Here is an 18,100-nt window from a genome sequence, read left to right on the forward strand (position 1 = left end):
CTCATCCTCCATTATGGTGCAGTACAGTGTACCACTCATCCTCTTCCCTGTGGCTCAGTTGGTAGAGCATGGTGTTTGCAACGCCAGCATGGTGTGTGCAACGCCAGGGTTGTGGGTTTGATTCCCACGGGGGACCAGTACAAAAAAAATAAAAAAATGTATGAAATGAAAATGAAATGTATGTATTCACTACTGTAAGTCGCTCTGGATAAGAGCATCTGCTAAAATGTAAATGTAATCCTCCATTATGGTGCAGTACTGTGTGCCACTCATCCTCCATTTTGGCCTGCAGTACAGTGTGCCACTCATCCTCCATTATGGTGCAGTACTGTGTGCCACTCATCCTCCATTTTGGCCTGCAGTACAGTGTGCCACTCATCCTCCATTATGGTGCAGTACAGTGTGCCACTCATCCTCCATTTTGGCCTGCAGTACAGTGTGCCACTCATCCTCCATTTTGGTGCAGTACTGTGTGCCACTCATCCTCCATTATGGTGCAGTACAGTGTGCCACTCATCCTCCATTATGGTGCAGTACAGTGTGCCACTCATCCTCCATTTTGGCCTGCAGTACAGTGTGCCACTCATCCTCCATTTTGGTGCAGTACAGTGTACCACTCATCCTCCATTATGGTGCAGTACAGTGTACCACTCATCCTCCATTTTGGTGCAGTACAGTGTGCCACTCAGCCTCCATTTTGGTGCAGTACAGTGTACCACTCATCCTCCATTATGGTGCAGTACAGTGTGCCACTCATCCTCCATTTTGGTGCAGTACAGTGTACCACTCATCCTCCATTTTGGCCTGCAGTACTGTGTGCCACTCATCCTCCATTTTGGTGCAGTACAGTGTGCCACTCATCCTCCATTTTGGCCTGCAGTACTGTGTGCCACTCATCCTCCATTTTGGCCTGCAGTACAGTGTGCCACTCATCCTCCATTTTGGTGCAGTACAGTGTACCACTCATCCTCCATTTTGGTGCAGTATAGTGTGCCACTCATCCTCCATTTTGGTGCAGTATAGTGTGCCACTCATCCTCCATTTTGGTGCAGTATAGTGTGCCACTCATCCTCCATTTTGGCCTGCAGTACTGTGTGCCACTCATCCTCCATTTTGGCCTGCAGTACAGTGTGCCACTCATCCTCCATTTTGGCCTGCAGTACAGTGTGCCACTCATCCTCCATTTTGGTGCAGTATAGTGTGCCACTCATCCTCCATTTTGGCCTGCAGTACTGTGTGCCACTCATCCTCCATTTTGGCCTGCAGTACAGTGTGCCACTCATCCTCCATTTTGGTGCAGTACAGTGTGCCACTCATCCTCCATTTTGGTGCAGTATAGTGTGCCACTCATCCTCCATTTTGGCCTGCAGTACTGTGTGCCACTCATCCTCCATTTTGGCCTGCAGTACTGTGTGCCACTCATCCTCCATTTTGGCCTGCAGTACTGTGTGCCACTCATCCTCCATTTTGGTGCAGTACAGTGTGCCACTCATCCTCCATTTTGGTGCAGTACAGTGTACCACTCATCCTCCATTTTGGCCTGCAGTACAGTGTGCCACTCATCCTCCATTTTGGCCTGCAGTACTGTGTGCCACTCATCCTCCATTTTGGTGCAGTACTGTGTGCCACTCATCCTCCATTTTGGTGCAGTACTGTGTGCCACTCAGCCAGCCTGGCTTTGCTATGAAGGAAACACTGCTGATGTCTCTACAGCATGCAAAGGCAGACATCTTGGTCTGGCCTCGGTGCTATTTATAGAACTATACTGGTTATCATTCATCAAATCATTGTAATGACTTTCACATATTGCTATTTTGACAAGGAGACTTTAGCCTCATAATGGATATTATTGTACTATAGTATGCAAAGAAACATGCTTCTTGAAATGTGGTCTCTGAATACATCGATGTGATTGAACTGGTATGAAGTACTTTGCGATGCTTTATCCTATAGAAGGATTGTTAAATTGGTATCCAACTCATTTTCCAATGTTGCTATTGGCACAGCAAACGGAATCGATGGATTTGACTTCCGATTTACTTCCCTATGGGGCTTGGCAAATTTGCAGCAGTAAATGATTCTAAGGACTAAATTTATAGAGTATAAAAGTAAAGTTAACATGTGTAAGTGTAACGATAAACTCTAGGCTACATAGCCTAACTATAAAACGCTTGTGAGCATCCACAGTAGAGGAAAGTGTATTGTTCTATAGTCCTACACCTGCCAATCAACTGATTAACGCATCCTAGGTTACTGCACTCTGTCTATTAATGAGGTGGTAACAGGACCGTTCAGTGGGTTTCCTAGGTTACTGCACTCTGTCTATTAATGAGGTGGTAACAGGACCGTTCAGTGGGTTTCCTAGGTTACTGCACTCTGCCTATTAATGAGGTGGTAACAGGACCGTTCAGTGGGTTTCCTAGGTTACTGCACTCTGCCTATTGATGAGGTGGTAACAGGACCGTTCAGTGGGTTTCCTAGGTTACTGCACTCTGCCTATTGATGAGGTGGTAACAGGACCGTTCAGTGGGTTTCCTAGGTTACTGCACTCTGTCTATTGATGAGGTGGTAACAGGACCGTTCAGTGGGTTTCCTAGGTTACTGCACTCTGTCTATTGATGAGGTGGTAACAGGACCGTTCAGTGGGTTTCCTAGGTTACTGCACTCTGTCTATTGATGAGGTGGTAACAGGACCGTTTAGTGGGTTTCCTAGGTTACTGCACTCTGCCTATTGATGAGGTGGTAACAGGACCGTTTAGTGGGTTTCCTAGGTTACTGCACTCTGTCTATTAATGAGGTGGTAACAGGACCGTTCAGTGGGTTTCCTAGGTTACTGCACTCTGCCTATTAATGAGGTGGTAACAGGACCGTTCAGTGGGTTTCCTAGGTTACTGCACTCTGCCTATTGATGAGGTGGTAACAGGACCGTTCAGTGGGTTTCCTAGGTTACTGCACTCTGTCTATTGATGAGGTGGTAACAGGACCGTTTAGTGGGTTTCCTAGGTTACTGCACTCTGTCTATTAATGAGGTGGTAACAGGACCGTTCAGTGGGTTTCCTAGGTTACTGCACTCTGCCTATTAATGAGGTGGTAACAGGACCGTTCAGTGGGTTTCCTAGGTTACTGCACTCTGCCTATTAATGAGGTGGTAACAGGACCGTTCAGTGGGTTTCCTAGGTTACTGCACTCTGCCTATTAATGAGGTGGTAACAGGACCATTCGGTGGGTTTCCTAGGTTACTGCACTCTGCCTATTAACGAGGTGGTAACAGGACCGTTCAGTGGGTTTCCTAGGTTACTGCACTCTGCCTATTAATGAGGTGGTAACAGGACCATTCGGTGGGTTTCCTAGGTTACTGCACTCTGTCTGTTAATGAGGTGGTAACAGGACCGTTCAGTGGGTTTCCTAGGTTACTGCACTCTGCCTATTAATGAGGTGGTAACAGGACCGTTCAGTGGGTTTCCTAGGTTACTGCACTCTGTCTGTTAACGAGGTGGTAACAGGACCTTTCGGTGCGTTTCCTAGGTTACTGCACTCTGCCTAATAGCTCCACTAAACCCCTCCCATCTATCTCTTAACACCATCCATATTGGATTTCTATTTGCCAAATATTTTTCAACTGTGCTGTGATGTTTCACCAAAAGTTCTGAACCTTTCTGTTCTCATAGTTTCTACAGATTGTAAATGAAAGATAAACATTTTTGCTAAAAGTATTATGATATTATTGATTGATTGACTATGACTTTTCAGATCACCCAGTAGTGCTATCTGCAGAGTAACGCTTCCAATACACTGACAGCGTAGTTGCGCATAATGGTACGCAGCATCTGGATATGTCTGCAACAAAAAGTTCAACATTCCCCCTTCTGCTACCGTTTCTGTCAAGCCGTCTACGCGTACAGTTTAGAATAAGGCTGTAACGTAACAAAATGTGGAAAAAGTCAATGCACTCTAGACTGTAGGCATTTTTCTCTGTTGATATAATTTCCTGTTGAATTTCTAGCCAAATGTAAAATGTTCCTGTTTTGATTAATTTAATAGAGTGAGTTAGAGTGAATTAGCATACCCCCCATCTCAACTGTGAAAGTTTTCAGGACCTTTGAAAAAAGAGGGCAAGAGGAAAAGGGAGATGGCATGTTTTTTCAGCATGACAAGCGGGTGACAGGCGAACAGGTTCATCTGGTGGGGTGTGTTGTGTGTGTGTGTGTGTGTGTGTGTGTGTGTGTGTGTGTGTGTGTGTGTGTGTGTGTGTGTGTGTGTGTGTGTGTGTGTGTGTGTGTGTGTGTGTGTGTGTGTGTGTGTGTGTGTGTGTGTGTTAGGGGAGGCAGACAGTCCTGCGCTGGGGAAATGGCAGTGAATGACATGGAGAGATTACTAACCACAGGGCCAGTCCAGTAGTCTTACAGGCCCATCTGTTGTTGCCAGGGCATCCTCACCGTTCGCTCTCTCACTCCCACCCCTTTTTCTCTCTCTCTCTCTCTCACACACACACACACACACACACACACACTGACCCCTCTCTCTCCTACCTCTCTCTCTCATCCCTCCCTCTCTCTCTCTCTCACACACACACACACACACACTGACCCCTCTCTCTCCTACCTCTCTCTCTCATCCCTCCCTCTCTCTCTCTTACCACAGGGCAGTTAGACAGTTGGGGAACAGTTATATGTCACCTTTGACCTCAACCCCTCTCTCTGTTCCTGACTCCCACCTCCTGACTCCCACTTCCTGACTCCCACCTCTCAGCAGGCGTCTGTCTCACTGTATCCGACTGAAACACATTCACATGCTGTATCCTCAGTTCAACTGTTGGATGTTGACTTTTATTTCAATGGTATTGAGCCAACATATGGTCACAGTGAGGACAAAGGAAATATATATATTTTTTTCATTAAAAAAGGAAGACATTTATGAAAAATAAAATACAAAAAGTCAATGAATTATAGGCGAAATATGCATTACTTCAGATAATCCAAACACTATTCGGCCTAAATGTAACAGTGATTAGAAGAAAAAAAACACCAAGTGCTTTAACCTTTAGTCCCTTATTAGTGAGTTAGTTAGTAGATTAGAGTAGAGACAAATTCCTTGTGGAAAAGTCAATATTATTGTAATGAACCAGGGGCCTGTTGCACAAAAGTAGAATTAAGACATCCGGGATAAATGACTCAGCTGAGCTCAATGAAGCCAAAACATGTGCGTCCAGGCTTAATTGGTTGCACAAAGACCAAGCCAGGATGAACAGACACGGATTCATTAAGCCAGGTGAAACAAATCCTGGATAGGTGCGCGCTCACGGCTCACTCAAATAGACCCCGCCACAGATCACAGATTAACTGATTTACCATGGCAACTAGAGCCGCGTACTTTTCCCCGTCGGAAGCACAAATCCTCATGGAGGCATACGAGGAGGTAAAAGATATAATTAAGAAGAAAGGCAACACCGCCACAGTGATAAAGCAAAGAGAAAAAGCGTGGCAAAGTATTGCAGACCGCCTGAATGCGTAAGTAGTGCACAATTACACAGTCACCGCTCCGCTGAAACATCACAATTACAATTCAAATATTTAATTCACATCTCCAAAAATGCAGTTGTACTGTAATTATGAAACGGTTAAATTTTTAATTGAAATGCACTGCAGATATGAGTGAAATTGTGTAAAGTAACTCCATCACACTGTATAAAGCTATGATAGATTTTTTGATATTTTTACTGAAAACAAGACAAAAATACCAAGTAATTTTTTGCAGTGTGACTCCATTAAATGTGTGTGTGTGTGTGTGTGTGTGTGTGTGTGTGTGTGTGTGTGTGTGTGTGTAGATTAAACATGAACGGGCCAAAACGGACATGGCAGCAGGTCAAAATCAAATACAAGAACATTCTGCAGAATGGTATGGTCCCTGACTAATATTTAACAAAGCACAAGCATATATTGTACCCAGAAGGTGCCTGCTCACACATTGTCTGTACTGTTTTAGCAGTGAAAAAGAATACCCACAGACAAGGCACGGGTGGTGGGTCACCAAAGGCTGACCTTACCCCAGCAGAGGACATGGCCTTGGAGCTAAATAAAGGCAGGCCCGTCTTAGAGGGGATCCCTGGGGGGAAAGAGACGAGCATAGGTTCCTCCCAAGATGCCACCCGCTTCATTCAAGGTAAGTCCTTCCATCTCTACATGGGATACAACCACATTCATATTGAATCAATTTGGACTGTCTGACTTTGGTTTACCTATTGCCTTGCAGTGTCTGGCAGCACTGTGTTCCTGTTAGAGCCACCAGCACAAGCACCAGACGATGCTGATCCAGTGAGTACTCCATCAAAGGCATACTGTAGGCCTGGCATGTCTTGTCTACTAGCTTCAATATGAATCCGATTAAATGTGATAGGGTGAAGGCCCCAGTGCAGCAGCAACAGCACATGATGGAGACGATGATGAGGAGGAGACCATCTCTCTGGATTCCAGAAGGCATGAGGTATCATGTTAAGACTGTGAAAGTACTATTTACTCTACAATGGTGAGGAGTCCTCATCAAAATCAAAAAATCTAATTTCTTTTACAGGACCCAGATGCTATACAGTGGGAAAACCAGCCTGGCAACATAGTGCGTATTAATAAAAGGACACCACATCCTGCCAAATTCCAGCTGCGCTAATTGTATTGTGTTCACAGAGCTCACAAGCTATCAGAAAGTTGTATGGCAACCACCTCCGGCGCCAAATAGAACTGGCAGACATAGACATTCAGTACAAGAAGAAAAAGATGGAAAATCTTGCACTGGAGTCCGAAATAAAAAAGAGGACAATAGGAAACTGGACCTTGAAATAAAAAAACTTGAGAGGGAGGTGAGATATGCCTTCAATGTACACTGTATGCTAACTGTAACACAAATGTATTAATCATTATTTTTCTTTCCTCCCCCAGCTCCAAGAAGATGACACAGCTCAAAATAAAAATTAGGTATATTCTCGTAAAGTCAAGTGAGCCATGACATATGAGCTCTTATTGTGAGCACACAGGACGGTGGCATCTTTCTAAGGTTTTTTTTATTTTCCCAGCAATCAGTACAACCAAGTCATCGTTATAAGGCATCGCCCTCTTTTGCCCACCCCCCCCAGCACCAGGTGTGGCCACTAGCCTATATGAAGGCCCAAAATTGTGTGTTCCTTTCTGCTCTGACAATGGCATGCCCATTCGTGCGAGATGTGGTGGATGAAGAAGCACTTGTGCTGAGGAGAGCCTTCAGGCGAGAAAGGGTCTTCAGGGACCGGTTGGACCCACTGGCCTTCCCTGATGACCATCTATATGAAAGATACAGGTTTTCTGCAGATGGCATCAGGTATCTATGCAGACTACTGGGTCCCAGGATTAAGCACCGCACTGCACGGAGCCATGCACTGAGTGTGGAGCAAATGGTTTGTGTGGCCTTGCGCTTTTTTTCTAGTGGAGCCTTCCTGTACTCAGTGGGGGATGCAGAACAGCTGAACAAGGCCACAATTTGCCGCACAATAAGGAGTGTGTGTCTGGCTATCAAAGCATTAGCAGATGTCTTCATCTCCTTCCCTGGCCACAGAAGACTCTGTGACATCAAAGAGGAGTTCTATAGGATTGCAGGTAAGAGGATCTACAAATTACAGGACAACTGTTAACACATAGTAGGATACTCATTACTTTGTGTGACAGGTTTCCCCAATGTCATTGGTGCAGTGGACTGCACACACAAGGATAAAAGCCCCCTCAGGTGCCCATGAGGCCGATTTTGTGAATAGGAAATCCTTTCACAGCATTAATGTTCAGGTGAACATAACTTTTTGATATTGTCCATTGACGAACACTCTGCATTGCCAGTGATGTGCATTGATTGGTGTAATATTCCTCATCTTATGATTTCAGATGGTCTGCAATGCTGACTGTGTGATCAGCAATGTTGTGGCAAAATGGCCTGGCTCAGTCCATGACTCCAGAATCTTTCGGGCCTCTGAAATCTATCAGTGCCTATCACAAGGTAAGCCACACAACCCCTATTTATAACCATCATGGCTGTGTCAAGAATATCACTGTGTTTATGAGGTAGTAATGATGAGATTTTGTGTTGACAGGTGAATTCTCTGGTGTGTTGCTGGGAGACAGGGGGTATGGCTGCCAGCCTTTTCTCCTGACACCTTTCACAGACCCCCAGGAAGCACAGCAGGCCTACAACCATGCCCATGCCAGGACCAGGGCCAGAGTTGAAATGACCTTTGGCCTCCTGAAGGCACGCTTTCACTGCCTTCACAAATTAAGGGTCAGCCCTGTTAGGGCATGTGATATTACTGTGGCTTGTGCTGTCCTCCACAATGTGGCCTGCCTGAGGAAGGAGAGGGCCCCCAGAGTGCCACCAGCCATGGACTGGGACAATCCGGCAATCTTCCCTGATGACGACAGTGGTCGGCTGCTGAGGGACCAATATGTGTTGAATTATTTTAGTTAGTATGTGTGCTTTCAATTTTGGTTAAATATGTCCTGCGGTGGCAGAGGAATTGGGGTTTTTTTGGGTTCGTTTTTTTACGAATTTGGCCTCTTATGATGTTTGTGCGGTATACTGTGTGTAATACAAGGCTGCAGGGAGGCTACTGCATCCATTCATTTGTCTGTTCAGTTGATGTGTATGGATTTGTCCTGCATTTATTTTAGTGTGCAGACATGCAGGGTGTGTTATATACAGACCTTTGAATGTGTATGTATCATTTTGTATAATATGCTTGGATTCTGTGCTTTCCATCTTGTAGTCACTGTGACTTCAGTTTCGAAAGGAGCTGATGGTTTACCTGCTTTGTTTTGTCCTTATTCAATAAAGGAACATAATGTTACACATTGTGTTTTTATATTCATATGGAATGTGTATTTGTTTATATGACAGAGTACTAGGGCCACACTGAAGAAAAAGGATAAAGTCATACATTTATGAGGCTGGTTCTTTCTGCAGAAAAGCTACATATTGTTTTTACAGTTTTGATACTTATGACAATGTGATACTTAATATTCTGGCACATCAGCATGTCTTTGTTTATGAAACCATACTGAAGTACAATTTCACGAAATGCCCCACATCTGTCATTTTAACAACTGTCCTCCTTTAAAACAACCGGTTACAATATTATTACGTGTTTTTTCCCCCTCTGTGGCCCTAATATTCTATCATTTTATATATAGCCTTATAGTCTATGGGAAACTGTAAATTATCTAATGATAGCAACATAATCTAAAAATTATTTTTTATCCAAAATCATTGAAATTAATGATCACAAACGTTTAAATAATGACAGTGGGTCTAGTTATATGTGATAACAATGTATAGTGAGCAGTGAAATAACTATTGGTTTCCATTTGTGGTGACTGCTGACTGACATTAGGGATGAGATTAAATAGATCCTGGAATTTAGCCTGGTCTGGAGCAGGCTAGCTCCACAGAATAAATCTCCATGGTAATTTATACCATAACATATCCTCCTGCCCCCTATCCATCTTTAGTGCAACCGGATTACGGATCAATTGAGCCAGGATCACCAACATATCCTGGCTTAATCCCTTATCCTAGTTTTGTGCAACAGGCCCCAGGCCTCGAATCCTCGACCTTCTAAGCCCGAAGTCCAGCGCGCTTTCGACTGTGCCGCGACAGAGTCGATATCCGCGCATTTTAACCGAGGGTCGTTACACTGTTGTTGTTTTGGTTGGCATTGGACCAGACCAGAAAACATCACACACGGACCACAAAGCATTGTACAGAGGAACACACACAACCCCCGTGCTATATCTCTTGGGCTTCACTTGTATTGTTAACAGCGACCTCAGAATAGATACTTTGTACATACACCATTCAAAGACGCGTCATGCACTTGGGGCGAATTCATTACGTCGAAACTGTTGCAAAACATTTATTTCTCTAACGGAAGCAACCCGAACGAAACACCGAGGGACACATACTTGAATTTCTCAAATTGAAAGTGTCGTTTTTTTTTTTTAGTTGCCCGACGTTTTGTTTTTGTAACTGTTTGGACTAATGATTTGTAAGTCGCTCTGGATAAGAGCGTCTGCTAAATGACTTAAATGTTAAATGTACATTTTCCACTGCAGAGTGTGGTCTTTGCCCGACGTCATTTCTCCGCGCCGTGTCTGGACGTGTGCGACGCTGTCGCCGCTCCACTTCGCGCTCAGGAGGAGGATCAGCTAACGCCAAACATCAAGTGTAAGTGAAGCGTATGCTGTGTTATTGTCGTGGCTCTATACTTCTTGTCTATACGCTCTATTTTATTGTCATTTTGTGCTCTGAAAAATGACTACAATTATTTGAATTAGAGGACGGAGAGCATTTTAGTCCAACGTTAGTCTTGTTATAGCTAAGCATCGGCTAACGTTAACCACGGATGAGACATTGTTGCGCCTTGTTTTCTTTAAAAATAAAACCCACATTTGACTAGTTGATACGGATACAATGACCGCTTTTGAATTGCACATTTGTAACGTTAGCCATATCTGCCGGCTTGTATCGGGTAAACTGGATATTATTGGTTATACGTCTGTGACAACAGGAGAAAGTGAAATCACCTGTCCAACAACAACAACAAAATGACTCCGTTTCAAAACACAGTCCCCATCTTCCTGGGGGAAAGAAACGTGATGCTTTCAAAGCCCACTCGACACTATTGATTATTCATTAGGGTTCCGTGATATCCTAACTGGGCAGAAATGATCTGTTATCATCAGCTATTTGACCTTTTGTTGATATATGTTCTAGGGTGTGTAGGTGTTTCTGTGGACGGCAGTGTATCTGCTGCAGTATGGATTCTGTGCCAGAGACCAGGTCAGTCAGACGTTCCCCTCGCACGTCAAAGTCACCGGACAACAACGCAGCCAAAGTAAGATATATATATATATATATACACCAGAGAATTAGGAGTCTGTCTACTATCTACATGTCTATGATAAGAAGTTAATAGAGCTAGCCACCATCTTTAAGTAGACTCACTGCAGCTCGCTCTTGACTGTAGGTTATATCAGGGATGGCTAACAACAGAGATCCTATTAAATGACTAAGATGAGTTATGTTGTAAACACTCAAGGTTCCGGAATGGGGGGGGGGGGGGGTGAAAAATGTCAGCCATATTGGTCAGGTAGAAATCCAAACCAGTCTAACTGGAATGAATAGCATTAGAGGCAGAATCTTGATTTTACTGATAAAGAAAACCAAGGCATGTGATACATCAGAAATGATTTAACATAATTATTATCAACATGAAATATTGTCATATAATCATAAATACAGTTTATAAGGGGTTTTTATACACGTTTTATAGTATTCTAAACCCTAATTCTCGGTGACCCAACTGGCTGGCTGTGTAAACCAGTTTGTTGCTCAAACCCTACATAAACACACACGATTCAACCGATCAAGGACCTGAGAAGCAGCAGACTACTAGAATCAGATGTGTTAAAGCAGGGTTGCAACAAAATTCTGCACTTCCAGTAGCTCTTCGGGAGAAGGGCCTGGTCACCCCTGCCACAGATTAACCAGTTAGATGTAACACATTGCTTTTGTTCCAAACGGTATCCTATTGCCTATGCAGTGCTTTTGACCAGGGCTCATAGGATCCTCGTCAACAGTAGTGCACTATAAAGGGATTCATGTGCTATTTAAGACACAGCTGTGGCTGTTAATGATCACCGTGTTGATGGTGGAGTTTGACCACGTAGACATATTTAAACCTTTAGACTCCCTGAAGCTGTTGTTCCACACACAGACATTCACTTTACAAGACAGGGTCATTTCTTCAAACATCTTCAGTCTGTTTTTTACTCTAATGGTCTCCTAATCACTTGGAGAGTTATTTTACTGGGACAACAACAACAGTCTTCAACATTTGCCTGTTACTCACCTCTGCCTCAGAAGGAGAGCGGCAAGGCCCGCAAGAAGACGAGCAACCTGCAGGAGACTCGGAGGAGAGGAAGAATGGACAGAAGTAAAGGAGAAGAGGACATAGCCAATCAACTGAACAACCTGGTACACACTTTAGAGAAGAAGCCTAAAGGGAAATTAAATGTGGGAGAAATTTACATTTGTATGTAAATGAGTGTGTGAGAGAGATGGAGAGGAAACAGTGGATCTGGAGAGGAAACAGTGGATCTAGAGAGGAAACAGTGGATCTAGAGAGGAAACAGTGGATCTAGAGAGGAAACGGTAGATCTGGAGAGGAAACAGTGGATCTAGAGAGGAAACAGTGGATCTAGAGAGGAAACGGTTGATCTAGAGAGATTAAGACGAAACCGTGAATCTGGAGAGGAAACAGTAAATCTAGAGAGGAAACAGTGAATCTAGAGAGATTGAGGGGAAACAGTGAATCTAGAGAGGAAACAGTGGGTCTAGAGAGATTGAGAGGAAACAGTGAATCTAGAGAGGAAAAAGTGGATCTAGAGAGATGGAGAGGAAACAGTGTATCTGGAGAGATGGAGAGGAAACAGTGAATCTGGAGGGGAAACAGTGCCTCTAGAGAGATGGAGAGGAAACAGTACATCTAGAGAGGAAACAGTGGAACTAGAGAGATGGACTCACTGTTTCCTCTCCATTTCTCCAGATTCACTGTTTCCTCTCCATCTCTCCAGATTCACTGTTTCCTCTCCATCTCTCTAGAGGCACTGTTTCCTCTCCATCTCTCTAGAGGCACTGTTTCCTCTCCATTTCTCCAGATTCACTGTTTCCTCTCCATCTCTCCAGATTCACTGTTTCCTCTCCATCTCTCTAGAGGCACTGTTTCCTCTCCATCTCTCCAGATTCACTGTTTCCTCTCCATCTCTCCAGATTCACTGTTTCCTCTCCATCTCTCCAGATTCACTGTTTCCTCTCCATCTCTCTAGAGGCACTGTTTCCTCTCCATCTCCATCTCTCTAGAGGCACTGTTTCCTCTCCATCTCTCCAGATTCACTGTTTCCTCTCCATCTCTCCAGATTCACTGTTTCCTCTCCATCTCTCTAGAGGCACTGTTTCCTCTCCATCTCTCTAGAGGGACTGTTTCCTCTCCATCTCTCTAGAGGGACTGTTTCCTCTCCATCTCTCTTGAGGCACTGTTTCCTCTCCATCTCCATCTCTCTAGAGGCACTGTTTCCTCTCCATCTCTCCAGATCCACTGTTTCCTCTCCATCTCTCCAGATTTACTGTTTCCTCTCCATCTCTCTAGAGGCACTGTTTCCTCTCCATCTCTCTAGAGGCACTGTTTCCTCTCCATCTTCACTGTTTCCTCTCCATCTCTCTAGATCCACTGTTTCCTCTCAATCTTCACTGTTTCCTCTCCATCTCTCTAGAGGCACTGTTTCCTCTCCATCTCTCTAGAGGCACTGTTTCCTCTCCATCTCCACTGTTTCCTCTCCATCTCTCTAGATACACTGTTTCCTCTCTAGACCTACTGTTTCCTCTCCATCTCCACTGTTTCCTCTCCATCTCCACTGTTTCCTCTCCATCTCTCTAGATACACTGTTTCCTCTCTAGACCTACTGTTTCCTCTCCATCTCCACTGTTTCCCCTCCATCTCTACTGTTTCCTCTCCATCTTCACTGTTTCCTCTCCATCTCTCTAGATACAGTGTCTAGAGAGGAAACAGTTTATCTAGAGAGGAAACAGTGATCTAGAGAGATGGAGAGGAAACAGTATATCTAGAGAGATGGAGAGGAAACAGTTGAGATGGAGAGGAAACAGTGGGTCTAGAGAGGAAACAGTGGAGATGGAGAGGAAACAGTGCCTCTAGAGAGAAAGGAAACAGTGATTCTAACATTTTAGGCTGTTTACATCATTTATTCTGAACACATAATAACCTCATCACTCATTGTCTGCTAGTGCTGAGCGATTGACTTTCCCCCCGGTTATTAAACAACTAACTGACCGACGTCGGTTCAATTACTTGATTTACATTTCGTTTTTGTGTGAGCGCAACACGCCGTTTCTCTAGAGAGAAAATCAAGTCAAGAACTATGTGGGACGCTGGGCTGAAGGTAGTTGTAGTTTTTCATGAAGCAAATATTCAGCGGAGTTCAATGCGGAAACGTGGTAATGAACTACAATGACCATAATCCACTGCGCCTGTTCGTTCCAACGCGGACACAGACGAAAAACACTTCGCCTGCTACGATAGGTTAGATACACACAGCCCATATAGACCGTACTAGAGAGGAACGTACTCAACACAATGTGGAGAGACTTTGTGAACGTATTGTAATGAAACGTTACAGTATGTCTAGTAAACTAGTAAAATGGTTTAGTCAGACAACACAACATACTTAGGCAGGCTAGCTAAATAGGATGACTACAGACAGTACAATACGGGGGAGAACAGAGATAACGTGAGATAATAGATAGTTTGGCTGGCTGACTTCTACTGTCTGAGCAGAGATGAGATGATAACTTTTAAGGAATCAAATAAAAACAAAGTAATATACACAACTGAAATATGTTATTATTTAGTCATTTACTATTGACGTCTACCCAATGTAGACCTGACAGAGAATCGTTTTTGGGCTTTGGAATTAACATTAAAAAGCTCTAAAATCATCGTAACGTCATTTCATAATACATTTAATGTAAAAAATAAATACAAAAATAATAGAAAGTTTAATAGAAAACGGTTTATTTTCTAATAATCAAACCGAATCTGAAACCAACCAAAAAAGGACTAATCGCTCAGCACTAATGGCTATTGTTGTTCTGTGTTTGTGTGCGCTCACGTGTTTTGTGTGTAGGATCTGTGTAACGAGGCTTCAGCCACAGGGACTGGTCTGGTGTTCGACAACATGTTCACCCACCATTGCTGTCTCTGGGATCCCAGGTGATTGTCATGTTTTCTGAACCCTGTTCATCTGTCTCCTTGCTGCTCCAGGTGGGTACACTCTGTATACAAAAGTATGTGGACACCCCTTCAAATTTGTGGATTTGGCTCTTTTGGCCACTGTTTGAAATGGAGCACAAAGCCATGCAATCTCCATAGACAAACATTGGCAGTAGAATGACCCGTACTGAAGAACTCAGTGACTTTCAACGTGGCACCGTCGTAGGATGCCACCTTTCCAACAAGTCAGTTCGTCAAATTTCTGCCCTGCTAGAGCTTCCCCGGTCAACTGTTAAGTGGAAACTTTTTGGAGTAACAACGGCTCAGCCGTGAAGTGGTAGGCCACAACAAGCTCACAGAACGAGACCGCTGAGTGCTGATGCACGTAGCGCATAAAATATTGTCTGTCCTCAGTTGCAACTCTCACAACCGAGTTCCAAACTGCTTCTGGAAGCAACGTCAGGACAAGAACTGTTCGTCTGGAGCTTCATGAAATGGGTTTCCACGGCCGAGCAGCTGCACACAGCCTAAGATCACCATGCGCAATGCCAAGCGTTGGCTGGAGTGGTGTAAAGCTTGCCACCATTGGACTCTGGAGCAGTGGAAACGCGTTCTCTGATGAGTCATGTTGCCCCAATGCATAGTGCCAACTGTAAAGTTTGGTGGAGGAGGAATAATGGTCTGGGGCTGTTTTTCATGGTTCGGGCCCCTTAGTTCCAGTGAAAGGAAATCTTAACGCTACAGCATAGAATGACATTCTAGATGATTCTGTGCTTCCAACTTTGTTGCAACAGTTTGGGGAAGGCCCTTTCCTGTTTCAGCATGACAATGCCCCCATGCACAAAGTGATGTCCATACAGAAATGGTTTGTTGAGATTGGTGTGAAAGAACTTGACTGGCCTGCACAGAGCCCTGACCTCAACCCCATCAAACACCTTTGGGATGAATTGGAACGCCGAATGCGAGCCAGGCCTAATCGCCCAACATCAGTGCCTGACCTCACTAATGCTCTTGTGGCTGAATGGAAGCAAGTCCCTGCAGCAATGTTCCAACATCTAGTGGAAAGCCTTCCCAGAAGAGTGGAGACTGTTATAGCAGCAAAGGAGGGGACCAGCTCCATATTAATGTCCATGATTTTGGAATGAGATGTTCGACGAGCCGGTGTCCACATACTTTTGGTCATGTAGTGTACCTGAAACAACCCCAAACAACGCCAAACAAGTACCCCAAACAAAGCTAAACAGGTACCCCAAACAACCTCAAACTGGTACCCCAAACAACCCCAAACTGGTACCCCAAACTGGTACCCCAAACAACCCCAAACAACCTCAGTTACCCCAAACTGGTACCCCAAACAACCTGAAACTGGTACCCCAAACAACCGCAAACTGGTACCCCAAACAACCTCAAACAGGAACCCCAAACTGGTACCCCAAACAACCCTAAACAACCTCAAACTGGTACCCCAAACAACCCCAAACTGGTACCCCAAACTGGTACCCCAAACAACCCCAAACAACCTCAGTTACCCCAAACTGGTACCCCAAACAACCCCAAACAACCGCAAACTGGTACCCCAAACAACCCCAAACAACCTCAAACTGGTACCCCAAAAAACCCCAAACTGGTACCCCAAACAACCCCAAACTGGTACCCCAAACAACCCCAAACTGGTACCCCAAACAACCTCAAACTGGTACCCCAAACAATCTCAAACTGGTACCCCAAACAACCCCAAATTGGTACCCCAAACAACCTGAAACAGGTACCCAAAACAACCCCAAACTGGTACCCCAAACAACCTCAAACAGGAACCCCAAACAGGTACCGCTGTATTTAAGTTTGACCTCATTTCTGATTCTGTTAGCAAATAACCGACTGATTATTGAAAAGGGAATTGCGACTGCTATTGAGGAGCTATTGTGTTGCCCTGCTTCCAGCCATCCAGAATGCCCAGAGAGAGTGACCACCATAATGGACATGGTGGAGAAACAGGGACTGCTGTCCCGCTGTGTTACGGTGGAGGTGAGGGATTACAACACACACACACACACACACACACACACACACACACAATGGAGAAACAGGGACTGCTGTGTTACAGTGGAGGTGAGGGATTACAACACACACACACACACACACAAAGGAGAAACAGGGACTGCTGTGTTACAGTGGAGGTGAGGGATTACAACACACACACACACACACACAATGGAGAAACAGGGACTGCTGTGTTACAGTGGAGGTGAGGGATTACAACACACACACACACACACACACACACAAAGGAGAAACAGGGACTGCTGTGTTACAGTGGAGGTGAGGGATTACAACACACACACACACACACACAGTGGAGAAACAGGGGACTGCTGTCTCACTGCGGTGGATTGATTGATTGATTGATGAATTGATTGATTGATTGATTGATTGATGAATTGATAGATTGATGAATTGATTGATTGATTGATGAATTGATTGATTGATTGATGAATTGATTGATGGATTGATGGATTGATTGATGGATTGATGGATTGATTGATTGATTGATGGATTGATTGATTGATGAATTGATTGATTGATGAATTGATTGATTGATGAATTGATTGATTGATTGATTGATGAATTGATTGATTGATGGATTGATTGATGAATTGATAAATTGATTGATGAATTGATTGATTGATTGATGAATTGATTGATTGATTGATTGATTGATGAATTGATTGATTGATTGATGAATTGATTGACTGATTGATGAATTGATTGATTGATTGATGAATTGATTGATTGATTGATGAATTGATTGATTGATTGATTAATTGATAGATTGATTGAAGTAAGGGCTAGTGGAGGAACAACCAAGTCGGGTCAGCAACATCTCAGGGACTGGTGCTTGTCCACTGATCTGACGTTGAGCAGCGCTGTTATAGACAGGAAATGTATTTGTTGTCCTAGTAGTCGGTGCTGGTTGCTTCTCCACAGTACATTGATATTGTAGGTATTGTTCACTGTATGTACACTGTATGTTCATATCACAAGTAGTTCCTCTCTCGCTGTCTCTCTCTGTCTCTCTCTGTCTCTCTCTGTGTCTCTCTGTGTCTCTCTGTCTCTCTGTCTCTCTTTCTCTCTCTTTCTCTCTCTCTGTCTTTCTCTGTCTCTCTCTCTCTCTCTCTCTCTCTCGCTGTCTGTCTCTCTCTCTCTTCCTCTCTGTCTGTCTCTCTCTCTCTGTCTCTCTCTCTGTCTCTC

General features: G+C 44.2%; 1 protein-coding gene across 1 annotated transcript in view; it reads left to right on the forward strand.

The window, feature by feature from the left end:
- Nucleotides 1–9,757: 9,757 nt before the first annotated feature.
- Nucleotides 9,758–18,100, forward strand: part of hdac6 (histone deacetylase 6) — a gene marked incomplete in the record, with an annotated part of 39,644 nt that continues 31,301 nt past the window's right edge. Inside the window, 5 exon segments of the mRNA XM_029718327.1 lie at nt 9,758–10,230; nt 10,780–10,900; nt 11,929–12,042; nt 14,766–14,851; nt 16,792–16,876. Of these exon segments, the coding sequence (XP_029574187.1) occupies nt 10,823–10,900; nt 11,929–12,042; nt 14,766–14,851; nt 16,792–16,876 (363 nt within the window).

The sequence above is a fragment of the Salmo trutta genome, chromosome 28, assembly GCF_901001165.1.
Source record: "Salmo trutta chromosome 28, fSalTru1.1, whole genome shotgun sequence".
Taxonomy (NCBI): domain Eukaryota; kingdom Metazoa; phylum Chordata; class Actinopteri; order Salmoniformes; family Salmonidae; genus Salmo; species Salmo trutta.